The sequence below is a fragment of the Saccopteryx bilineata genome, chromosome 6 (assembly GCF_036850765.1).
Source record: "Saccopteryx bilineata isolate mSacBil1 chromosome 6, mSacBil1_pri_phased_curated, whole genome shotgun sequence".
Lineage (NCBI taxonomy): Eukaryota > Metazoa > Chordata > Mammalia > Chiroptera > Emballonuridae > Saccopteryx > Saccopteryx bilineata.
The window spans coordinates 79,679,468-79,706,773 of NC_089495.1; the positions used below are offsets into that span (position 1 = coordinate 79,679,468).

At 35.3% G+C, this 27,306-nt stretch overlaps 1 protein-coding gene across 2 annotated transcripts in view; it reads left to right on the plus strand.

Moving 5' to 3' along the window:
- Positions 1 to 27,306, plus strand: part of DACH1 (dachshund family transcription factor 1) — a 453,518-nt gene that overhangs the window by 223,495 nt on the left and 202,717 nt on the right. For both annotated transcript variants that reach the window (XM_066235505.1, XM_066235506.1), the window contains exon 3: positions 20,598 to 20,759. In XM_066235505.1, coding sequence (XP_066091602.1) covers positions 20,598 to 20,759 — 162 coding nt within the window. The remainder of the gene's footprint in view (positions 1 to 20,597; positions 20,760 to 27,306) is intronic.

Genomic DNA, 27,306 nt, shown 5'->3' on the forward strand with positions numbered 1-27,306 from the left:
AATATGTGTTAAAAGAACCTATGTGTGTGTGGTGGGTAGTTTTTCATAATGGTAAAAGTAATACTTGGCTGTCAGTGAAGAAACAAATTTTAGCTTGGCTTTGTCTTCTACTCATAATGTGTGTTGAGTCTAGGGAAGATGATTTCCAAAGACACTGCTACATTTTTGTGTGTCTGAATCTGATAATTCAGTGACCTATATTTAAATTTTAATTTTATCCTTTAGAAGTTTTGTTAGACAATGTTTTTCATGTCCATGCAACTGGATCTCTCTCTCTCTCTCTATTTTTTTTTTAAATTTATTTTTAATTTATTAGGATGACATGGTTTACCAAACCATACAGATTTTAAGGGTACAATTCAATATAACACCATCTATACACTGCATCACACACACCCCACCCCAAGCGAAGTTTCTTCCTGCCCCCTTTTTGCCCTCTTCTACCTGCCTCACCTCCGCTTTCCACCTGGCTATTGTCACCTTATTGTTTGTAGCTATGTGTTATTTATATGTTTTTTGGCTAATCCCTTCAGCTCTCTTATCCAGTCCCTTTACCTCCTCTCCTCTGACAATTGTTTGTAATTCCTTAGATCTCTTTTTTGATGTGATATTGCCATTATTATATTTCTTGTAATAAAATATCCTTGGAATCAAGACATATGTGCAATAATAATGTGTAATACAATGATAATGTGAATCAGTTTGGGTTTTTCACAAACTTTATATTTAACTAGAGTGTGAATTAAAATTCATTTTCTACCATCTTAAAATTATTTTATTTATTTATTTATTTATTTATTTATTTATTTTGTATTTTTCTGAAGCTGGAAACCGGGAGAGACAGTCAGACAGACTCCTGCATGCGCCCGACCGGGATCCACTCGGCACGCCCACCAGGGGCAACGCTCTGCCCACCAGGGGGCGATGCTCTGCCCCTCCGGGGCGTTGCTCTGCCGCGACCAGAGCCACTCTAGCGCCTGGGGCAGAGGCCAAGGAGCCATCCCCAGCGCTCGGGCCATCTTGGCTCCAATGGAGCCTTGGCTGCGGGAGGGGAAGAGAAAGACAGAGAGGAAGGAGGGGGGGTGGAGAAGCAAATGGGCGCTTCTCCTATGTGCCCTGGCCGGGAATCGAACCCGGGTCCCCTGCACGCCAGGCCAATGCTCTACCGCTGAGCCAACCGGCCAGGGCTTAAAATTATTTTTAAATGATCTTGAATTGTGAATATTCATGTCTTTTGATGTCAGAAGACAATAACAATATCCTACACAATGCATTGCTTATGTTGGGCCATGCACAGCTGAATTTTTTAGAGTGTACTCCCTCATTTAATTTTCATAACCATCACAACATGTAAGTACAGTTATTAGTCCCATTTCCAGGGTAGTTAAGTGAGTTCTCTAAGGTTACTTAATGAGTTGTAGATCCAAATTTTGTACCATCTTGACAGTTGATCTAGAGTTTACACATGCAAGTACTTATAAAGTAAAATTCTTTATGAGAAATATGTTTTTTACCAAGTTCTATTATTGATCCCAAGAAATATAGTTGTAGGGACAGATTTATGGAAGTGATGTTATGGCCCTGGCTTTGCCGTTTGTCCTGGGCTGTTAGTGGCAGCTTTGTCAATAGTGGGGATAGTAATACAATAAAAAAACAAAAACAAAAATGCAGGGCAGAACACACTATCATGGAATGATAGCAAAATAAAACAGAAACTTCTCTTTTTGGAACACATATGTATGTTTTTCACAGACATACTGTGTCATTTAATGTTCTCATTCACTCTTTGAGATACAAGTAACAGGATTCTCTTTATAGTAGCTGGGGAAAAGTTAACTGATGCTGACAGAAATTAAATCTTGTAAACAGAAGCCATCCACCTAATGATGGAGAATGGATTGAAATTTAAGTCTCAGACTACAAAGTCTAGATTCTTTGTCTTTTCTGATATTACTGCCATGCTCTTAATTTATAAACTTTATTAAAAATGTTTGTTTTACTGTTGACAATATGGAAAGTGGAAGTGAAGAAGAGACCAAACAGCACTTACATGGCCTTAAACAGATGTGTTCTTAACGCTGCCATTGCTTGTGTTCCCTCAGTCCTTCTCTCTCTTCCCTCTCTTGGGTTCTACAGTTTGTTTCAGGGTTCCCTACACCAGTCTGCATCCTTAAGAGGCAAACACTTCTAGTATTGTATCGTGGCATTGAGTAATATCACTACCAGTTTAGCCATCTCACTGTCACAGGAAATGTTTAAATGTCTATTTATTATAGCTCAAAAGTGATCAGTTCCTTTATGTTATTTGTCTTTTATATATTATATTTGGCAATCAAGTGAAGGCCATCATCTTACCATATATTCTATAGGTGGACCATCTGATTGTTTATTCTATAGTAACTCCAACTAAAGGTAGAAAAGGAAACTAAAAGCAATGGATTGCTATTATATGTTTCTGTTCTTGGTACCTCTAAATATAAAAACCAAGGTCATTATTATAATTTTAGAAAACTTTTCTGTACAAGGACTTCATTATGAGAAGTAAAATAATGCCTTGAGAAAAGCAATGATGTTATCCTCTGAATCTAGGTACATGTTAACTGTCGAGTAAGCACAGGAAAAATTTTAAATGATGGTGGATTTGGAATTACAATGTTATTGGGCTTCTATTATTTGAGGCTTTAACCTATTTTCTTCAATATTTCCCAAAAAACTTATATTATGGGCTGCGTTAATTGCTTCCAATAACCACTTGTCACTCCTTTCCTTTGTAACCAAATCTTAATTTTATTGAAAAATTCACATTTTTCCTCCAACCATGTGCTCAAAAATATTCAACCCCACATTCCATTCTAGATGCAAGTCATGGTAGACCCATTCTCTTTTCCTGTGATTGGTTGGGCATGATTGAGTGATACAGTTATGGCTAGTGAGTAACAAAGGGTGAGTTCTTAGGATGTACTCTGGAAAAGATTTATTTGGTGGACAAAAAGAAATATATAAAAATTATAGCTCCTTGCTGTTTAGTTGTTTGAATGCCTAGAATTACTGTAGATAACTTGCTAACATGGAGTCATTTTCCAATATATTGAGGACAACAGCAAGAAAATATGGAAATAATTTGGGTTCTGGGCATTGTTGACGTACTGATTTAACCGACTCTAGCTGTGTTCCTGGAATTATATTTAGAAGAAATAGCACATTTTTAGGATTATATACCTATTATTTAACTTAAGGGTTTTTATTGCCTACTCTCTGTTTCCCACTCAGCTTCACAGCTCATGCTTTACAGTGTAATGATAAAGTATGCCAACACTTCACAGTTGTGAACAGTGTGCAGACTGTTTCAATTGTCATCCAACTATCATTTTTACTACCATGATTATAAAGTGGCTTCATAGTGTCACGTGGAAGACACCAAGTGAAAATATTTTTATATCATTAAGCATTAAATTATAAACATGCATTCAAACATAAAATCATAATTTGTGTGTAGCCTCAGGTATATTTAATGCTCCCCGTGACTTTCCTGTTTTCTTTCCATCTACTCTTTGCTTAGCAGTTTCTACAAGATGCCTGGATGTTAATAAATAGAGAAGGGTTTTTTTGTTTTGTTTTGTTTTTTGAAATTTATCAGGATACATAATATAGATGCTATTTCAGTTGCCTTTCAGAATTCAATCTGATAGATATATATTGATGCAAGTGTAGACCTAGAAATTATTCTTCTGTTACTAAAATGTTCAGTTGTGACACTCTTATCATTATTACAAATAAAGGTACATTGAATAAAACAAAATAATATAGAATTTCTAACTAAATGATATATATATATATTACATTATTTTAGGTATTTTTAGTGTGCTTTTGAATAGTTTGAAATTTTGCACATGATTAAAACTGGCAAAATATATGAATCAACTTTCTTTGTAATGATGCTTAAATTTCTAGATTATGCTCAGATTTTCATACCAGAACGGAAAGAGCTGGGGAAATAGGTTACTGAAATACTTAGCTTTCTTATGACATACATTAAAGTCTCTGTGACGGTCAACACTATACTATTGTCTTATTAGTAACTTTTTAGTAACTGAAGAAAATGATTTGTTTTGACTGTCTCTTTTTTTGTAAAACGGCTATTGCAGAAGTTGTATGTCTATTTTTGGCCATGTTAAATTGCAAAGGACATAGTTTGTTTCAAAGGCTTTTCCTGAAGGACTTACAAGCCAAAGCTCAGTGTCTGAGTTTGTTTCCAAACTTGAATTTCTCGAGTTTCAGAGAGACAGACTTCTATTAGGCCACCAGGCTAGCTCAGCAATGTTTAGTTATTATTTCAATCAAAGAACTCTATTCCATTACCCCAGGATCTATGTCAAGCTGTGGATTAGGTTAAAAAACCAACAAAAGCTCTTGGTGGTAGAAAGATTATAAGTATTTTGCTACATTACTGCATTGCAGGCATGAGCACGTCCTTTCAGCATTTTAGAGTTTCACAATGTTACAATTAATTAATTGTGTCTATCTAGCTAAAACACTAGTCAGAGTCACAGTCTGCACTTTTAATAAATCCTTTGAATTCCCTTGATCTTTCTTTTCCTCTCTACGTACTGTAAAACAACTTTCCTGAGCCCATAAAACTTTGATTAATGGAATAAAGAATTAGATTTGAGATACCTGTTGCTGTTACTCTCCCATGCTTCTCTGACCCTGGGGCCACTTCTAAATGCACCTCAGCCTTTCTCAGAAATGGTAAGTGAAAAAATGGAAATTATAAAGTATGACTATGCTTGCTATTATTACTAAATCATTTCTCTAAACATGTATAACACTAGCCATTCACTATACCCATACAAATATAATATTTCTTTTCTATAAAGTAGTTGATGCTTTTTATTTCTTCACCTTTGCATTCATTTGCTCCTCAGCTATGTGCGTGTATGTGTACAAGTTAGGTAGAAAATGAAGAGGGGAAAAAAATCATGTTTATTAATTGCCCTTTTGACCATGTTTTTCCTTCTAAACTGTTAGTAACATTTCATAGTTTTTTGCATAAAGTCAAAGCCTACTCATTGATTCTAAAACCCTCTACCAATTAATAAAAACTGTCTCAATTTACTTCAGATTCTGATATCCAGGTTTAACCATATTTTTTAGAAAACATATTTTAATCCTCATTATTCTATGCATAAAACTGGATTTTTTTTTAAAATTCAACATCCATGTCCACATTTTCCATTTTCTCCTAAGTCTTTCTCACTACTCTTGGCAAATAGGTGCAGAAAAGAAGCATAGCTGCTGGTTTAAACGTCCTTCATCCTTGACCCCAGTAGAACTCATTGCCTCCCAGCTGTGCGGAGTGTATTTCTTAGTAGGGAGCCTGGTCTTGCTTTCACCTGGTGCTGCGGGTGTAAGCAGCTATCATGTTTGGATTTAAAGGTGGCAAAGATAGCATCTGGAGGACATGTTCAGGAATGAAGTCGAGTCCAGTTCTGTCCAAATGCTGCCAGGTGGGAAGAGGGTTGGGTGCCCTGCTGAGAGCATTGCAATTTCTGGGTGGAATCTGCGAGGGGAACAGTTAGGAGCACAGACTCTAGCCCTCATCTTTTTCTGTTTGAGAGTATGTTAAGAAATGCAGACTATGGCTCCTTCCCTTTCTCATAGCTTAGGCGAACTCTGTTGTAACATGAGGATCTACCTCATTTATGCTGTGGCATGGAGGTAAAGATGTTAGATGTTGGAATTGAGGCCATGATAACTTTTCTACTTAACACAGTGCCTTTTGAAAATATGCATATTCATTCAGGACAACTCAAGTCATTTTCTTCTCTAAAAAATACTGAAATAGAAAACTACTACAGGCCATTTTTTTGTTGGTTGAGTGTGTCAGCAAAAAGGATAGACTTGTTCCTCTTAAAAATTTAACTGCGTAACAATAAAACAAATTATTTTTCTACTAGTGTTTTTGTATCTGAAAATAAAAGGATTTTTTTGTTCTCAAATGGGGCAGATAGCACATAGATAATGTACTTATTTACAATACATTTAATAAATGTTAAACCGACAGTGGAATTTGTGCAATAATTGTGAGATTAGAAGCACCATGTTTTGCTAAGTGGGAGGCTACAATTTAAGAGTGCACTGGAGAAGACATGATCTTCCTCCTCCTTTTGTGGTTTTACATTTAGCGAGAGAGATGGTTCTCTAAGATTCAAAACCTAAAGAATGCATTTTTTTAATATTGTTCAAAGCTGACCTCTGCTTTTAGAAAGTTTATCAGCACTTTTTCATCTGTTTAGAAACATACATTTTTGGTTAAGAGATCGAAGACAATCTCTCTTTGTCTTTTTTTTTTTTTTTCCTGTGCTAGGGAGGTTGAGATAAAAAAGAATGACTGCCTTAAAAGTCACACATGGCTGTAATTTAAGATTTTTTTCCCTCTCATTGTCCGTAACAGTTGAAAGAAACCTTCAATGAAAGTTTATTAACTAGGCCAATGCCTGAGGCAATAAAGGTTCATTTATTACCAGTTTCTTGGCTGTTTTTCTTCTTCTATTTTTCGGTTAAACTCATAGCGTAAGATAATACTTCACAAAATTAAACCTTTGACCTTCTGTAGAGTTAAGTCTCCTTTGATTAGATAAAGTAACAATTTATGGTCCAGCATGAGGTTGCACATGAAATGAATAATGCAATAGACTCTGTGTGGACTGAGAATCTATTGCTTCTGAAAAGATGAATGCTGTTTAAAGGGGGAAAAGTCTGCTTAAGTGTGTTGTCTTTATTCAGTATGCACTTTAGCAATATTTCAAAAGGCTTTACTTCCAAGATAAAGTTATGTTTAAAATTTCTAATTCTCTTAAGAAAGATGTATGATAAAAATACTGTGAAGAGCTTTTGTAACTCCTTGTAGGATTGTCATTCCAGTGATTATGCTACACATTCCAGGAATTACAGAGGCTGAATTATAAAATTAAATAATTCTATGAGAAAAATGACCACTGGCTTTACAAATGGAGTTCTATAATGATGAGACAATTAGAATATTATAATGTGTGTTAATATTATGTGCCACAAGTAACATGGCTTACATCAAAATGGTATTTAATAATTTTAACAAGAAGCAAAGTAAACTTCAAATATCAAAATAATGACATTAAGCTGGGTTTTTAATTTTTAAACCAATGCATAGGAGTTCAGTCTTTCATTATTATGATGTGTTAATCTTTTGAATAATAATGTTTTCAATTTTCTTATGCTTCAATCTTGTTATAAATTTGAAACGCCATAACTCATTGCCAGAAGATTGATTAGATATGCTTTTCCAGATATTTCTCTGATTTTTATATGTGTTCTGTTGACACTTGTTTGGGAAAATTGAGAAAAATATTGTATTCATCAGTGAAAATAATTTATTAAAATTTCCTAATTACTATAGAAGAGATACACATACTTTTAGACTCAGAATGGATAGGTATTTCTATCTTTAGCTCAGTAAAGGTAGAGAAATGTGTACATAGTACAGGTCCGTGTTTCTCACAAAGCTGTTGTGATTAGCTCGTTGTTTAAATTACTTATTGACATGCAGAAGTAGAATACTTGAGAAAAGTGTTTTAGTTTTAGTTTGGTCTTTTTCAATTAGCTTAAATTATTTAAGGTGAATAAATCTACTGCAATGATTTAGTTTCTTTTAATAGAATCTCAAGGTACAACGTAAATTAGGTCAAGAGAAGACTTTAGATCACTTAGCTCGAGACTGCTCCTAAAATGTAGAGATAAAAAGACAATTGAAAATGTCCTATGATTTACTATTGTTTTAAAAGGAAGTAAAACATTCTATCAGAGTACACAAAATAGTCAAAATTTCTTCCCATGTTAGGAATTAAATGTTTTTTTTCTGTTGAAATGATTTTTGCGTATAAAAATGAATAATATAATAGCAACCATTGATAATTCTTCTTGATGTCCATTTGCTATGTTCCTAGGGGAGGTGGGTTAAATATACTAAAAAAGCCTCAGAAGGGAAATAGTTTTAAACAGAGAATTTATTTCTTGAATGATAAAGAATGAGGTTGCCTCAAAATCAGACAATTTAAGTAATTTGTCTAAGTTACTCTCAAAAAACTAACTTGACAATGATTAGATTACAAAGGTGTACCAAAATAAAAACTTCATTACTGAACATTGCACCCTCTAGAAATGACCACCACTTAAGACTATGGACTATAACCCATATTATTTCTTTCATATCTTCTCTATGTGTGACAGTATTTGTTTTTTAAATCGATCAGGATTGTTCTTTTTCATTGTCTAACATTAAAACTGTAACTCCAAACCTAGTTTTCCAAGCACTATGATTGGCTTCTTACCATTTACATTTTCCTTGGAAACCAAATAAGAAAAATACCTACTTTTAGATTGATTATGGAAATTCAATAAGAAGTTGATATAAATGCAAGAACCTTATGACAAAGAAGTGAAGAACGTATTACCTCAACTAGACCATCTGTTCCTATTGTTGATCAGTGAATATGGCTGTGTGTTATTTCCATCCCAGACCTTGATCTATATTAGAAAGAGTGTGTGTGTGTGTGTGTGTGTGTGTGTGTGTGTATGTAAGTAAATACATTTCTTTATGGAGTACTTCCCTTAAAAAATAAAGCTAATCTTGGTATATCTAAAAGCTTTTGTGGCTACATCTTGTTCACTGCTTCTATCTCTGAATAAGTCCCCCTAAACAAGAATTACATGTGAAAAGGGCCACCAGTATTCCACTTTTTTTCTCAGCTCTTCTCCTTACCAACAACCACAGACAGAGCTCTGCATGCTACCTGGATTCTGGGAAGAGAAAAAGAGACTCATTGAGTTATTAAGAAATTTAGAAGAGACGTCAGGAAAGTAGAACATTTAGAGGAGATTATTCTTAGGCTAAAACGCCAATAAGGTGACTCCTTTGCAGGGAAGTAAATTTGCAACATCATTTCCTCTTTTCACTTATTATACTGCCTGAACTGTCATCAATATATTGACAAGTAGCCTCTTAAAAAAATTCTTTTAGACTATCACATACTGTCAGGTACTCTCAGGCTAGTAAGCACCACCCACCTGGAATCAATGTATTGAGTAATTTAGGGTGAGGAATCATGTAGGTAGTACGAAGAATTAGGCCTTAGATAAACATGGGGACACTTAATTCCCAGTTTGAGAATTAAATAATAATAAAAAAATAATGAAAAGGTGCTTAATAGAAAATTAGTCAAAATTTATCTATTTCATTTAGCTATTTTGTGTGTGTGTGTGTATGTGTGTGTGTGTGTATCAGAGACAGTGAGAGGGATAGATAGACAGGAAGGGAAAGAGATGAGAAACACCTTGGTTGTTCATTGATTGCTTTCTCATATGTGCCTTGACCGGGGGGCCACAGCAGACTGAGTGACCCCTTGCTCAAGCCAGTGACCTTGGGCTCAAGCTGGTGAGCCTTACTCAAACCAGATGAGCCCACACTCAAGCGACAACCCGGGAGTTTTGAACCTGGGTCCTCCGCGTCCCAGTCTGACGTTCCATCCACTGTGCCACTGCCTGGTCAGGTTCTTTCACTTAGTTTTTACTTTGTTTATAGTTCAGATATATAAAGGAAATCATTTATTTGCTCTTTTTCCTTATGGTACCATATATGAGGTATCCAGATTTGGGCTAATATATTAAATACTGTATTCACCAGTAGTATAGTTTAAAAGTTTTGTGCATGGCCTGACCTGTGGTGGCGCAGTGGATAAAGCATCAACCTGGAAACGCTGAGGTTGCCGGTTCAAAACCCTGGGCTTGCCTGGTCAAGGCACATATAGGAGTTGATGCTTCCTGCTCCTCCCCACTTCTCTCTCTCTCTCTCTCTCTCTCTCCCCTCTCTATAATGAATAAATAAAATCTAAAAAAAAAAAGTTTTGTGCATAATTATACTTGAATGAGCATTTTTTTCCTGTGGAAAGTATATTTTAAATTCTACAAAACTGAATCACCAATGAACATTTAGATCATCTTCCTAAGTGGAGTAATTTATATTTGTGATATCACCTCAGTGTCTATAATCTTGACTTCTTTAGCATTTTATAGCTACTTGAGGAAAAGGGATTAATTTTCTTTGAATGATCCTATAGTTTCCTGTATTCTGTAGTTTTCTTTTCACATTTATTGACAGAATTGGTGTGGTCAATGGTGAATAGGGAGTTAGAGCAATTGGGATTACTCTAGCATTATTTAATGGTGTGACTATAGAAATGATTAACCTCACTGCCCCCTAGTTTCATCATCAGTAAAATAAAAGGGTTGCATTAGATAAAGTTAGTCCTGCTCATTTCTATGTTTTATAAGTCTAGACTCCAATTGACTGTTTAAAAATCTTTTTCTAAAGGTGATAATGTTAAAAAATGAAGTAAAGGTTATTTATTCAAGACCTTTTTGTGATAAGTTCAACTTTTCAAAAATAACCTATTTTCTTATTTTAACCATAGTAATTTTAAATTTTATTTGATTATGTTTCAGCCTGATTCTATGAATTAATGATCAGCAGTTTAGTCTTCTAAAACCCTTCATGGAAACTCCTCAGTGATTTACACATGGCCAAATGGCTTTCCCCTAGTATTCTCTTCACTTAAATATCACTATTACTTCCTTCACTCAGGAAGATTGCAATTTTAAACTATTCAGAATAAGTATACTACATTTGTTGTCTACTTGATTTATTAGTCATAATCAAATTATAATAAACTCCTTCTACTGTATGTTTCTTCAAATTTGTGGGGTTGATTTGTTAATCCAAACACTTTAGAAATCTAATTTAATCAATTGAAAAACTGAAAACTGGGATAAAAAGTGTTTCCATTAATGACCTCAAAGATCAATTTTCTTTTTCTCTCCAGAATATAAATGTGTATCAAAGGCAAGAAAAGTCAGTCTAATAGACATTAGGAGACAAATTTACACTCAAAATGTTCAATGTATCCTGATTTTCAATTAAGTTACTTATTCTGGTTGTTTAACACTTCTGTTCTTTAATTATTCAAGAGTGAGGACAAGCATGTTTCATACCTAGTTTTCACTAATTTAGAAAGTATTAAGAAATAAAATAACTATGATAATTAGTGTTAATTTTTTAGATAGCTGATATTTCAATTAGGATACCAAGAAAACAGAGGGTGTTTTTTGTTTGTTTGTTTTTAAGATACTGGTATTTTCAAGTTGTTATATTGAGCCAAGCATTCTTCTAAGACTAGGAGTGATTTCAATTGAGTTGTAATTCAAACTCATATGGAGTTTACAATGCACCTTCAACAGAGTATTGCAACGAGTTCATAAGAACTGTCAGGAACAGAAAGATTACTTCACAGTAATGACTGTCGAATTGAACTGTGTTTTTTGATGTTTTACTTTTTGAATTGAATTGTTAGACAAGATTAATTGCACACAGTGAGAGTTTTAAATGAATGACTATGTAAAGCATTAAGTTTCTCTGTATGCCACTTGCAGGGAAAAAGCTGGAAGGTTTAAATGAATAAATGTCTTTAATGCCTAAAATGCCTGGGCTAGTTTTAAAATTTCTTTATGAAGATCCTTTATTGAAAATAGAAGGCCACTTTATTTATCTGTGTTAGTTATATTGCTTTTGTTGAAGTAATTTAATATTCTTGCTTTCCACTAATCTTTTAGTTCAACAGAAGTAAACAGTAGGTTTCATAAATTAAAAATACACTCCTCTGAACATGCTTATAAGATTTAAAAAAAACATGGCTGTAAACATTTATGACTGAAACAAACTAGATTGTTCAAACACTGCCATGATGTAGCATGTATATCAATATGGCACCGATATCAGTTAGAATGCAAACAAGGTTTTAAATGATGTGCCCCTTCATTTCAGCTGGAGAATCCGCTTCACACCATCTGCCTATCAGATGGTTAGGAACCAGGACTGCGTATTAATGCCACATGTTCGATTTTCCTCCTTCTTGTAATGGTTAGATTCATATTGCTAATAGCTGTGCATGAGCACTGTCGATGAAATTTCTGTGACGGTGGAGTGATGAGATATTTATAAGCTGCCTGTCTCTCTGAATAATCAGTAGGAAGAATGCCAGACATAAATAACTTAACAATTCCAGCATATTAATAATAACTACCATTGGCTATAATCTACTGCATGTTTAAAATGGTTTCTTCTAAATTTGGGTAACGTGGCATCAACTAATAAAAAGTCTATTATATGGAAGCTTTGAAAGCAGACTGTCTCTTGCATATAACTCATTTTATTTAACCATTAGGTTTTGGGAAATGCATTTTATATGGAATGTGATGTAAAAGTAGACAACATATCAAACATTTGGAAGTCATCTTGATGTCTTTGAAACCAAAGATCAAAGATTGGACCTTTCAAGTTAATGAGCAAACAAATAGATCAGAGAAAGAATTTGACAGCAATATGTCTTTTTAATTGATATTTATAATCTACAGTTGTAATCCACTCTTTATAATGAGAGGTACTAACTCATTTGAAATAAATAGAATAGGGATACTTTTCCTTTTGTTAAAGGGAGTGATCAGGTTTATATCATATAGTAGAGATTTAAGGCTGTTTTGATAAAAGTTGAAAGCAGAAGAAAAATGCTATCTTTTCAAAGTAAAACAAGGCTCTTAAGTGGTAACAATGCCTGCTTTTCTTCTAAGTGATAAACCCATGGATTGGTTTTAGGATATTGAATGTGAAGTAATGAAGGCTTTGCATCATTATAGCCCTGAGTGGAGATTTAGTGATTTTATGATAAATTTGATCAATGTAGACTACTTGATGTGATAAAAACATGGTTTTTAGATCTCCATTTGTCAAATGGCTAAATTCTTACTTTATGCTATTAGGTTTTTTTGTCATATTTGCATGTTTGCAAGTAGCTGAACAAAAGGAAAACTAAATATAAGGAGAAGATAGATATTATAAGCTACTTGATAGTATCTATTACCATTTGTGGAGGGCTTAGTATGTGCCCATTTTGTAGCATATATTGTTCCACCTTTATTCTCCACATACCTATGAGATCAGAATGGATAGCTCTGAATATAGAGATGAGGATTTGGAAGCCTTAAGAATTAAATAACTTGCTGCAGTATTCCAGATAAATTTGATGCATGTTGTCCAAAGTTTGTATGGCTTTTTGAAATGCTTTCTTTTTCCCACATTTGAACCACCAAATTTACTCCTTATGACATAGTGTTTAGATAACTAGGAATTTTCATTCAGTCACTTATTCAATAAGAACTTTAAAAAATTTTGCTAGAGCATCAAAAAGTGAAAGTAAAAGTATAGGAAATCTATAATCCAAGATAAAAATAATTTCTAACAATGGCCAGTTTGAAGAATATACAATGAATTTTCTCTGAAGGAGCAGGGCAGAGTACCCCCTGCGATGAGTTGTATCATAGTTTAGAAAATAATATAACACGTTGTGTTTCTAAATTCTGTATTAATTTTATTCTTTTAAATTTTAAAGAATAGGGTTTTTAAAGACCAAATAGGAAAGAAAAAAGAAACCAAAGCATTTTTTCACGGTATGGAAATTTTGGGCCCCATCTTAAATTTGCTGTACAATCCCTTTCTGGAGAACCCATCAGAAGTCTCGAGGGCACAGTGTATGACTTATTCCTCTTCCTCTGAAGGAAAATGTATTTTTAAACAAAATGTTTCTCAATCCATTATTTTCATCAATAATATGTACTGTAAATTTATTTAAGTATACATTAAAGCTTCCCAATTGTTGACGGTAATGTTGGATTTAGATTCTTTTAAGATAAAATTATACTATATTTTCTTCTCATTTCAGTAAATGTTTTTTTTCTTAGTGTATGAGATACTTTAAATGTTTTTTGAGAGTATAAAAAATGTGGAATTGGTGAGGTAAAATAAATGGATTAATTATTCTTTAGTGTAAGAGTTATTTTATTTGTTCACTTATTTTTTTCTTTCTATTTTTCCCTGATGAGAAAAACATATCAGGTGAAAATTTAGGAACTAAAGAATCAGAAGCAGTTATTCAAGCTATTTAACAAATAATTACAGTATATACCAGATAAATTTATGGATGTAAGTGGTTGTTGGAGTAAAATACATGCGTGGCTGCTGCCTCAATTTAATAGACGTGCTACATGACCTGGCTGTCCTCTTGGCTTCGGCTGTGGTTCGTTTCTGCAAAGTGCAGCACACCAGAGCAGTATGTCTCAAAACTCTGATTCTGTGGTCCAACCTGATTTTGTATTTTAATGTTTCCTTGTTGATTAAGAACCACTGCCATGATGATCTGCTTAGTTAATAAGCTTTTCTTATAAGATGCAAACACACTTCAGTGTAAGTTATGGTCTTCAAATAATGCAAGGGCAGTGATCATCAGACTTAACCTGCTGAAAAATCAAAAAAAGATTCGTTTTTCATCCCCAAAAGGAGTCTGTGGATGTGACTCTGGGGAAGATAATTTCTAATTCTAACTTTGCACTGAAGCTAGATTTCATGTAAATGATCACTTTGAGAAACACAGAATTACCTAATTTAGAAGGGGAAATGAATTGTTTTGATTGGGAAGAGCTAAAAGCAGTGTTAACTTTACAGTAGTATAAGGATGGGGTGTTAGGGGGGCAGCAAGAATCTCTATGAATCTGAGGCAAGGGGAGAAAGCTGACCATGAGAAAAAGATTAGACAGAGAGATGAAAGTGTATTGTGAATGTTATGGATTACCACTGTTTACACAAGTAGGCAATTCTTGATCACATAGAAAGTGTTTTCACAGCCTGAATTCTCTATGAAGTATAGAATAAAAAATAGTTATTTTGTGAATTTATTACATTTTTCCCCAAAGGCAAAAAATTGTTAGAGTACAAAATACACAATGGGACTTCTTTCTAAGGCAAGTTATAGATTCTAAGTGAATGGTTCTCAAACTTTTTGAAGTTGGGGTGTATTTAAAATACAAATAATTGTAGATTTACTATATACATGTTGTATATAGTATATATATACTGATACATATGTTGTAATAATTAAGTCAAATATTAAAGAAAAAAATATAAAGTCCAAGCATGCTTTTATGGGAATTAAACAAAATAAATATGACAAAATTAAAACTATTCTGACATTAAAAACCATATTTATGTTACATTTTTTGAGTTATGCTTTTTCAAATTCATAAAGAAGAGGGGTTAAAAATAAAAAAAAACCCAAAAAGTTATCTTTTTATATATATATAGATACACTCTTAGTAAGATTTAGTAAATTCAGCAGGTCCCGGCACGAATATGTTAAGTTTTTTCATTCTTGTGTTTATGAGAAACATGAGCCTGATGTGTCCTAGCAATTTCTTCAGTGTTTGGGCATATATTTGAAAGGCAAACTCTGATTTCCTCATCAATACACTGAAGAATTCCTCTCTTTTTACTATTAATTGTGTTGAGGGGAAGAAAATCCTAATTCACATAAATAGGATGTTGAAAATTGTAGTAAAATGTTCAAAACTTTTTTAGATATTGCCACATATTCTTCTTTTTTAGAAATCCAAAAGGCTTCAAGAGACAATTCCTTATGTTTAATCATCAATCCACAATCAGTGGATATAGCTGCCAGTTTTTCTTCTTCTGTTAATGTTAAACCAAAATCACTCGAAGCTTTCTTGAATGGGTTTCTAATCCAATCATACTGTTCAGTTTTAAGTGATGGAAAATGCTATAAATTAAATTCTGCCCATCAGCCTTCAGGTACTATTTTATTTACATTGAATTTTTGCTCACTTCCAGAATTGGATTCTTCAATATCATGCTTCTTTTTGAGAAATCTATCCATTTTATCTGGGTGTATTTACCTAAAAGTAATATAATGATGTGTTAATAATAAATATAATAATGATGTGTTAACAAAAAGAGCAGTATTTCCATAATGAATTAGTATAATAGAGTAACTATATTTATTTTTATATCTGGGCACATGCTGCGAACCAATGCAGCTAGTAATTCCAGGTCCTGAGTGGGAATGGTGCAGAATTAAGAAAATACGCAAAATTAAGAAAATACAGGGTTGGGAGGGCCCTGTAATTGCTGCTGGCAAGAACAAAGCACCCCCAAAAACCTCATCTTGCTTTATTTATAAAGCAAAGTGAGGCCATTGCAAATCTTAACTTTACACCAAACAAAGGTAGAAGAAACTTGCCTCCAGTCTTTCCAGGGAACATGGGGGGTAGTGTAAACAATCCAGCACCACAGCTTAACAGTATTTTGCAACCTAATCAGGCAATTGAGGTGGGGGGTTGGGCAGACTGTCAGTTTACAACCAATTCCCCACACCTCTGTCCCCCAAAATCTAAACTTCAAAAACCCTATTGGTTTTTTTGGTCCCCAACAGGCACATATTTCTCTGGAATACCGTAGGGTGCACCTGGGAATCTAGGGCACACAGTTTGAGAACCATTGTTCTAAGTTAAGTTTTTGCTAGTTACAGCAAGTTGGAGGGATTTGAGAATTACATCATAGATTTGAAAGGGCCACTGCATGGTCAACAGAAAGTGCAATAAATGCAAGGGAGGGGCATGTGAGCCTTTTGTGATCCTCTCCATCCCAGGCAGATGTACCTTTGGTGAGTCATGCTTTATATTAATGAGATTTGCTACTCCTAGTATATCTGAATTGATTGTAACATAAACATAATGTAAATTGCTTCCATAGATATTGTCAAAATAATGGCTATATTTCTCCTTTGGCTTTCCAAGTAATCTAGTTTGAGAAACATTTTTTTTCATTCAGTGACAATTTGTGCAACCCCCTCGTGGTAGATGTTTGGGATACATATACTAAGAAAACATTTCTTCCTTTTTGGTGTTAGACCTAGTTAAAGGAGCTAGCCTCTACCCCAGGCCTTCTCTTAAAAAAACAAAAGAGCAAAAAGAGTTTAAAGGACTGACTTTCTCTTCTCAGATTGCACATTAAAATACGTGAGGAGTGGTAAAATCAATGCAGAATACACAAATACTGGGTTCCCAGCCACAGTCTCAGAGGGTGCAACTCGGCTGTTTTTTAAAAATCCATGTGTGATTGGGACACACAGAGGGTGGCCAATTCTCATGCAGCAGGGTTGGGAAACAGCGAGTGGATCACTAGCTCTACTCTTCAGGAGCCGGGTGGGGAAGGCCAGCTCGTTAAAATAAGTCAGTTTTTTTTTAAAGTCTTTTTGTTTTTGTTTTTTATTTATGTTTTATTTATTTTTTTTTAATTTTATTTATTCATTTTTTTAGAGAGGAGAGAGAAAGGGGGAGAGAGAGACAGAGAGGGAGAGAGAGAGAGGAGAGAGAGACAGAGAGAGAAGGTGGGGAGGAGCTGGAAGCATCAACTCCCATATGTGCCTTGACCAGGCAGGCCCAGGGTTTCGAACCGGTGACCTCAGCATTTCCAGGTCGACGCTTTATCCACTGCGCCACCACAGGTCAGGCAAAATAAGTCAGTTTTGAGCTGATTTTAAAATGTTGACAGTTGTTTCCCAGGTCGTTTGAAGTGTCAGAAACCTTAACTGCTGCTACTGTGTAATATTTAAGCCTTTACATGATGGATGCATAGGTGTGTCTGGAGCAGGGGACCAGAGAGCTTTTCTAGAAAGTGGGAATAATATGTTCAAAGTGCGGCTTGAGGAAAAGAGTATATTTTATTAGAAGAAATGAAAGATAGTCTATGTCTCTGGAGCACAGAGATCGAGGGAACCTGGGGAAACAGGTAGGTGACTTACACAGACAGGCAGGAACTGAGCACGAATGGCCCTGATAGTCATGCAAAGCATCCAGCTAACACCTGGGAGCCGCCATTGCATGTCATGATTGGATTTCTATTTTCTTTTTTTTTTTTTTCCTTTTTCTGAAGCTGAAAACAGGGAGAGACAGTCAGACAGACTCCTGTATGCGCCCGACCGGGATCCACCCGGCACGCCCACCAGGGGCAACGCTCTGTCCACCAGGGGGCGATGCTCTGCCCATCCTGGGCGTCGCCATGTTGCGACCAGAGCCACTCTAGCGCCTGGGGCAGAGGCCACAGAGCCATCCCCAGCGCCCGGGCCATCTTTGCTCCAATGGAGCCTTGGCTGCGGGAGGGGAAGAGAGAGACAGAGAGGAAAGCGCGGCGGAGGGGTGGAGAAGCAAATGGGCGCTTCTCCTGTGTGCCCTGGCCGGAATCGAACCCGGGTCCTCTGCACGCTAGGCCGACACTCTACCGCTGAGCCAACCGGCCAGGGCCGGATTTCTATTTTCTAAGGCTACATTGACTGCTGTATGAATAATAAGAGATTGGATGTGAGGAGAGAGTAGTGGCTGTTAAACAGCTATTGCAGGATTCCAGGGATGAAAATGTGGGAACTTACTCTAGGGGAAACCAGTGGAAATAGAGAAAAATGGGTGGATTTGAAAGCAATGAAAGAATTAAAATGTGTGTTACAATATATGCTGTATCATTTGAAATTTACTAGAAATGCAAATCTGGGAAAACTGTCAAATGGAAATATAAAGTAGCACCATAAATAACATCAGATAAATGATACATTAAAAAAATACTTTTAAAAGTCAACAGTTAATGCAGTCACCTAAAGAGAAGTAGTATTCTTCCAGCCGAAGGAACTGTGGCCAGCCCATGATATCCAAAGCTACATAGCTAGGATTCAACCTGTCTGTTGAGGAACTATAATGCAAGGCATGTCTAGTTTTTATTAACAAGATGTGATATTCTTCACCCAGTTTATCTTATTTAATTCTCATATTATCCCTTTCTGAATAGAAAAGTTTCACAGATTAAGATGCCATACTCAAGAAGGTTTAATTACTTCTTCAAGGCCATATCATACATAGTTATGTTTCATGCTACTAAATTAGATTCAGATCGATACAATACTAGCAATCATATCTCAAGTTGTAGGGTTGTCTTTTTTGTTTGAATGCTATAGAACAGTATTTACCTGCAGCATAAATAGAAGATAAAGGCCCTAGAAGAAAGAATCCTAATTAGTAATAGAATAACACCAGGCCATGAACAGAAGGGTCAAGTAGATATGCCCATCTGTGACAAGGCAAAGTTGAAGAGAGATTTTCTGGGAAACACTAAGATAATTTTAAGAGAATGGGAAAAAGAATGTTCTGAAACATTTTTGAAGGAAATGAGTAACTGGGGAGAAAATTCAATCATAGGAAGATGAGAGAATCATTTCAAGTTGGGACTTAAAAGGCAATAAATGTTCAGTCCAGACGCAGATGAATTCTTTGAATTTAAATCAGTGCCTTTTTTAGGGGTTGATTATCAGGTTTTTATGTGACAATCTAATCTGAAGGTCTTGTGTTGGGGTGAAGGTAGTCAAGGCCTCTTTGGTCTGATCTGAAGGAAAGGTGAGCTCTTCTTTTAAACTTAAAAAAAGCAGAGATTTCTAAGGAAAAAGACTTTCTTATAATTCCTAAGGCTATAACTTACTTGCTGTAGTAACTAGTAGCGATGATTAGGGGGGAGGAAAAGGAGGAGAGAGCTTTTCATTCTCTAATCCACCAGCTGGGAGTGGAAATAAATTACAGATAAATTTCAACCAGGCTGAAAAACTGTAGTCAGAAACTATGAAGCAGTCACACACACACACACAAAAAAAATGTAGGTGGTGATGGTGGTGGTACATATCGTCTCATGGACTGTTCAAGTTTTACAATGAAGAGAGGCCATTCATATATTTTAGCATATGTTATTTTGCAGATAAGGGATGCCAGGGTAAGGTCAATAGGCTTTGTGAAAGTTCACACATTGACAGAGAAGAAACATTTCCCTGCTAAAAAACCTCTTCTGGCTATGTAGAGCCTATAAATAAAGCATGGCCTTAGTTTCCTGCTCTTCTATAATCTGGATCAAACTCTATTTCTAATTTCATGTCCACTTCTACCTTCCATTCTGTGGCTGAACGGAGACATGCCACTGTGGACAAACATGATGGCACAGTGGTTGAGTGCATCCACTGTAGGACTTAAATTCTGGAAGATGAAAAGTCAGGAAAGTGAGTCATGGGGCAAAAATATTCCAGACAAAGGGAATGGCATGTGTGATAGCACAGGTCTCAGGAGGCAGGGCCTGTATGGGTATTGGTGGCATAGTCAGTGCTGCTGGATTGTGGCAAGAAGGAGAGGAAGCTTTGGGTGACGAGGTAGGTTTACTCCTTAAGGCGAGACGTTGTGGATTAAGTCAAGAAATTCAGATTTTCCTCCTTTAGGCAGCTGTAGAGGATTTTAAACAGGGAATGTCACATTCAGATTGGTTTGCTTGAGATATCATTCTGGCTGCATTTCTACTACTATCCTGTATATGAATTAGGTTTCTGCTAATATTTAAAATGGGAGTTTAGAAAGCACTCTCCCTATGACATCAATGTTTTGTTTATTGGCTAGTTGTATGTTATCAGAGTGTTGCATAAATGAATCAGATTCTTTAATATGTTTGTATATGTGTTATATAAAGTACATGGACGATTACATGAAAATTCAGATTTTGAATTACCTCATTTTTAATTTATTCTTTTAAGGTCTGACAGCAGCAGCTGCAGCAGCTGCCGCTGCTACCAATGCAGCTATTGCTGAAGCAATGAAGGTGAAAAAAATCAAATTAGAAGCTATGAGCAACTATCATGCCAGTAATAACCAACATGGAGCAGATTCTGAAAATGGGGACATGAATTCAAGTGTTGGTAAGTTTTATGTTCACTGAAACTTATTGTGATCATTTTGCTTCCAAATTACTTTACTTTTCAGAACAAACCTATAGGTTGCCCATTCAAGAAGTTGGTACTTTTTTAGCTTTGAAACAGTGTATATTTTGAAGGTACCATTTAGCCCCTAATAACACACAGTCTAAATAAATAATTAACAACTTTATTTTTTATTTTTTATTATGGAATCAAATTTATGTCTGCAAGTTCTGTAAGCATTCATTTAACATCGTTCATAATACAAGTAAGTTTTATTAAGCAGAATTTTAAAATATTGATTATGGGTAAGGTGGCAGAAGAATATTTACATATAAAACCATACACTTGATCTTTTTTATTCTTAATGTATATGTTACTAAACAAGAAATTCGCATTAGCAGCAAAACATATAACTTAATCCTTTTATGTGTTGTCAAGAATCAGAATTATGTTGATAATTCTTTCTACGTACAACCATTACACATTCTTCTCATATTAAACATGCAACTTTAATTTCTCTTAATATTTTTCCTTGGAGTATGAAAGAAGAGATGAAAAATTTATTTTCACTATTTAAATCAAAGGGACAGCTTTTCCTTTTCAGAATTAATAATAACTCATAAAACACAATTTCAAATGTGGGTGTTTTTTTTAATTGATATCTTTAGCATCTGTGTGTTGGTGAGACACAATATTTTATTCTGCCACTGCACTGGGCTGTTTCCCTTTGCAATGCAGAGCTTATGCTCAAAATATCATTTAACAAAGAAATTGGGATACTACAGAATGTGTGTAAGATACTATATACAGTATATGTTCACAGAGGACACAACAGTTCATGGCATTTCAATTAATTTTTTTTCCTTGCATCATTTTAACAGATTATTTCTCTAGATAATCAACTCTCTGCATTCAGTTCATTGGCATGCAGTTAGAGATAACCTGGAGGGATACTATGGACTTTAGTAATAATCATTCTTGCAATAGTTCCATGGAACTAATCATTAGTCATCAATGTTAGAGTAAGAAGTAATTTTGAAATACGTATACAAAACATAAAATACTGCTGCTTCAGTGATGCCAAAGGGTAGCTTCTAATGCAAAAAAGAGGAAAAAGAAAACTTTTAAGCAGAGCTACATGAGGGAAATAGAAAAGGAGCAGCAGTAGTGGGTTAGATTTGAGAGCAGATTTTAAGAAAGATGGTGGCGATTCTAAGGATGATTGGATGTGGGAGAGAGCTCAGAGACATGGCTTTCAAACAAACTGACTGAGGACAACAGCAGTGGTGCTTCCAGTGACAAGATGGATGGCAGCAAATTGTTCAGGTCATAGTTTACATGCATACATTTAACTTTTAACTTTTAAAAGTTAAAAACTTAGAGTGACTGACTGTATGATCATTTGAAAGGTGTTATTGCTCAATTTAGGTGTATGGGAAAAAGGGAAGTTTCTGAACAATGAGAAAACAAACATGGGGAGGTTTTTATTTGGTGAAAGAAGTCAACCTGAAAAGGTGTATGTGATCCTATCTCTCTGGCATTTTAGAAAAGAAAAACTGTAGGGGTGGAGAGCAGACCAATAGTTGCAAGAGGTAAAGGATGGGTATAGTTATAAAGAGAACTTTTTTTGAGTAAAAATGTTTATGTATCCTGATTGTGGTGGTGGTATATAAAAAATGAGTTAAAATTCATAGAACGGTACTATCCTCACCCAACAAGTAAACCTTACTGTATGATAAGTTTATAGACATACTTTTTTAAATAAAAAAGTTAAAATGATTGAAGGGAAATGAATTATAATTCTTATTTTAGAACTATTAAGTACATATTTTTAAAAATAGAAGTCTTTGACCTTAGCTTACAAAGCAGAGCAAAATTAGATACTTTAATAACCAGTAATTGGCCGCTATCCTTTTTTTTTTTTTTTTTTTACAGAGACAGAGAGTCAGAGAGAGGGACAGACAGTAATGAAGAGAGATGAGAAACATCAATCATCAGTTTTTTTGTTGCGACATCTTAGTTGTTCATTGATTGCTTTCTCGTATGTGCCTTGACCGTGGGCCTTCAGCAGACCGAGTAACCCCTTGCTTGAGCCAGCGACCTTGGGTCCAAGCTGGTGAGCTTGGGGTCTCGAACCTGGGTCCTCCGCACCCCAGTCCGGCGCTCTATCCACTGTGCCACCGCCTGGTCAGGCTAGTGCACGCTGTTCTTAATAGTTGGTATTGAGAAGAAGGATAAACAAATTACACAATTTAATAACATTTAAAGGAATATATATTAAAACATGATATACTTCTGTTCAAAGTTCTGAACAGTAGAGCAGAAACTGACTTTGGAGAAACCAACAGGCATAAGATAAAAGACTATGGTTCATAATTGAACATTGACATATATTTAATACTTAATATTATAGAATAGTATTTTTTTTTCCTGCTGACCAATAATAGTTTATCTGGGTAGATAGGATATCATAATACTTTAAAATTTTTTAATTTTCTTTTGTTTTTTTTACTTGGAAGAAATCACTTTTATATATATATATAGTTTTGACACCCATCATTTAACACCAATTTGAACCAGGATTAGAAATTTATTTGAATTTTTCTAGAGGGTCTTAGTATTTTGAAATTATTGTAAGGTTGGTATTTCCTAAAGCATATATATCATTTAGGTTAGATGTCTGTATCTGATTTGAAGGGGAAAAGTTATCATTGACATTTTTATTCTATTCCCTCACAGGCTATGGTCCTGTAAGTGTTTATGACTTATTATCCTTCCTAATCACACATTCTGCCTGCCTCCTTTATCTAGAGCTCAGGAAAAGTGTGTTTGGGGGAAGGGGGGATGGGGAGGGTGCAAGGTGATGTTAGGGGTGGGGACTGTATAGATCAAAGCATTTCGTGAATTAGAAGTTTTATAGGGCCCTAGTCTTCTCTGATTCTGAGAACAGTGCTTGTCTCTTGGTAACTTCAGTAATTGCTCTGTCTTTGGAAAGTTATGTAAAATGTTGAACCTCACATTTCAAATCTGGACTATGGCATAAATGATAGTATCAACATCGAATAAGTCAAGGAGATCATACTTGTCAAGTGTGTTTCACTTTATTTATTACAATGTCTGCTTACTGCCTTCTTCTTTCTCTGGTCACCAGGGAGATTGGTGTTTTGGGTATTTCTTTTGCTCTTATTATGTCTCCAACTTTGCCCTACCGAAAATTACCTTTATCCTCTCTTTGCTGCGATTAACTGCTTCCTCCTCTGTTTTCCTATTCTCATTGCGAGGAATTATTTGTTAAGCTGCCAGTCTGTGAGGAAATTTGTGGGGGTAGCTGCTCTGTCATTTGGATTCTGTTGTATGTTTGACTTGAGCTCATTCTAGGAACACAATAACAATCATACCAGTACTCAAGAGGCACAGTCAGTGGGCGGGATGGTGCAGTGTGCAGGCCGTCATAACAGGATGTTCTGGATCCTCCAGGAACATCGGTTAGCATGAGCTGCTCAGGAAGTGGTACTGAAGCATAAGAACTCCAAGCGGAATCCCAAGAATATAAGGGCCTATATTTCAGAACACAAACTTACTGATATCATGAATCCATCAATTGGCTCTTTGAAGTAGTGAGCCAGGTACTACTTAAATGATGTGTTGTTGCTACTTAGCTCTGCCCAAATCGAGTGACAAGTTTAATGTCATTTTTGGGTTCTTTTTTCTCTTGTACTTGTTTTGTTGCACATTTCAGATTTTCCTATATAGGAACACCGTTTGGTTCTTCTTTTTTCTCCTTGGTTGTAAATAAATCCTGATTGCCTGAGAAAATCAATTTTGTTTTTGCATGGTTTGGTTTGATTTTGCTTGCTGAAGTGAAGGGAGATTTTTGTTACAGGTGCCCCTTTCCTGTTCTTAACATGAATTGTAAAAATTAGCCAAAAAAGGGGTGTTTAAAGGAATATTTGGCACTGACAAATACTTATTATATATTTCTAATTTACCTGGTAACCTTGAGTTTACATTTTTCCAGCAGAATGATCACTTTAGGAAGAACTGAGAACTTCAGGGTAGATCCGAGTGAGGCATCAGCATGCTGAGTAAAATATATGGCCATGTCGCCATTCTCCCTCATCCACAATCAATTGGATTCTTTTAGTTTAATATTTACTTGCTAAGATGAGATGCTAGTCTGCATGGTGATAAACAGTCTGCTCCTGGCATCTGAAGGTGACCTGTCAGTTCATATGGACAAATCTCCTGCTTACTGAAATGTACAAAATAAATCATTAAAGCAGGCAGGTGCTCATTCCCAGATTTAAATCACCATAGATTTATGATTTGAATTAATGCTTCATTTGGCCATAGAAATAGATGCTGAGACAAATGATATGCACTGGTTGGGGTTTCCATACTGTAGCCATCCTGATATTGATTACTGAGATGTCTTTGCAATCTCTTGTTTATATCAAGTACTATCTTGTGACAGGTTGGCTGATATGAGCTACATTGCAGATAAGAAGGAAAAATGTCCTGGATTCTTTTTAGTGGCAACACTATCCACAACACACGGACCAGATAAATTGCTATTTTTTGCTTTAAAGACTGATCTACATAACCAGCTTAAAAAATGTTGCTTGGAAATTGGGACTGGGATAATGGAAAGGCAGAATTTAAAACCGGTGAACCCAAGGTCAATTTCACAGTATCTGTGGTTGTGTTTTTTACTACTTATCATTTTTTTTTTGCCATCACGCACATTTTAAAGATACTAAATTAATCACAATTGATTTAGTCTAAATAAAGGAAACTCAATTTTACTTCTAGTTTTGAAATGCTTCATAAATATTGACATAGTGAGCATCTCTTAATAGTTTCTGTGTTATTTAAATACTTGCTAACCCTAATATCTTGCTCCCTTAACTGATGACAACATAGGAAACGACTCTTTAAAGATAAATACATTAAATATTATTCCCAAGTCCAAGACTTTCTGGACTATAATTTACCAAGAGACAGGAAAAGACTGCATTTTTACTTCTCTGAACATTTTATTTAAGGAAAACACTATGTACACAGTTTAAATAATACTCGGAGGATTTAAGAGGGACCTTTGCCACAAGCTAATATCTGACTCATAGAACTGGTAAACAGCTATCAACAATAGTAGATTGCTTGCTTAGTAGGAAATGAGTTCATATCTATTCAAAATGTGATCTCAAAACAGATGTCCCAAGAAAATCTTATTGTTTAAACTATAGTCATAACCCTCAACTGCTGTTATTTCTTTAAGGAAGTGAAGTAATCTTGAGGCCCGAGTCTTTTCTCTTTCTGAACACTGGAATACGTGTCTCCTGATGCAGTGATCTACAAACCTGAACACATTTCAAACCCCAGCTATCCAGGATTTTTTTTTTCCCCTCAAACTTTCAATAGTTACAAGGATGTAAGTTTCAAATAAAAGCAAGAACTTGAGTTTGGGATTAAACAACTGGGTTCTTCAGTTGTATTCCTTCCTTTTTACATCTGTCCATCAACCAAAGAAAAACAAAACAAACGGGGGAAGAGAAGTGAGGCAGATAGGGAAATAAAATTATCTTTCCCTGCTGACCATCCCCTTATCTTTTTTTTAAAAAAGGCCATTCCTGCAGAAATAGAATAGTTTACACTGCAGTCATTTCCTTTCTTCTTACTCATGTGTCTGTTTGGAAGGAAAATTAATTTTATGATTTCAGGAAAACGTCTTGAAGACCTTGAGAAAGCAAATAAAAGGAAACTGAGAACAGGCCACCAAACAGAGCTCTGCAGTTGCACATTGGATTCTCTGCCTTGGCAATGTTAATGAACCTCAAATCCTTCCTATAATTAGATGAGGGAATTGCTTATATTTTCAAACAGATGATGCTGCCATAATGAAACGATTGACAGGGAATTTAAGAGTGTCTACAGTAGTCATTTGGTTTCTGTTATAAAAAAAAAAGTTAAAAAGAAGATTGGCTTTAGACATAGGTCCTGAGAGAGGTAGTAATTTACATAACATGCTGTGACAGGTGTCTTTGTATAGTCAGGAAATAAAGTAGAAGACTAGAGAAATTATGGGCAGGTATACACAATTTTTTGGGGAGGGGTGTCCTATGCTTATTCTGCTTAGGTTCTTTAAAAGGGGCCGAGACTCAAGAGATGGATCCGGATTGAGTGCACAGCTGTAACTGCTGATGAGCTAATTGCTCCTTATCTCTCAGCCCCATTCATCTTCATTTTTTACCAATTACTGAGAATTATCTGTGTTCTCAGTTGGATATGAGAGTTAATCCTTTTTGGTTAAGCTGGCAGTACTGTGAGCAGATTCCAAATCGGAGGGTGAAAAAGCCAAAGCAAGCTTGCTCTAAAAATGTCTCCAGTTCAATTACAGTATCACTGATTCATAAGAAATTTGCCATTGTTTAACGGCTTAAATATAGAAAGTTTCTAAAAAACTTTCTTAATATTTCTCTGCCTAACAATGTATTTTCAGATCCTTCTTCCTGTCTGATGAGTAAAATTTAACAATATTAACAGGCAG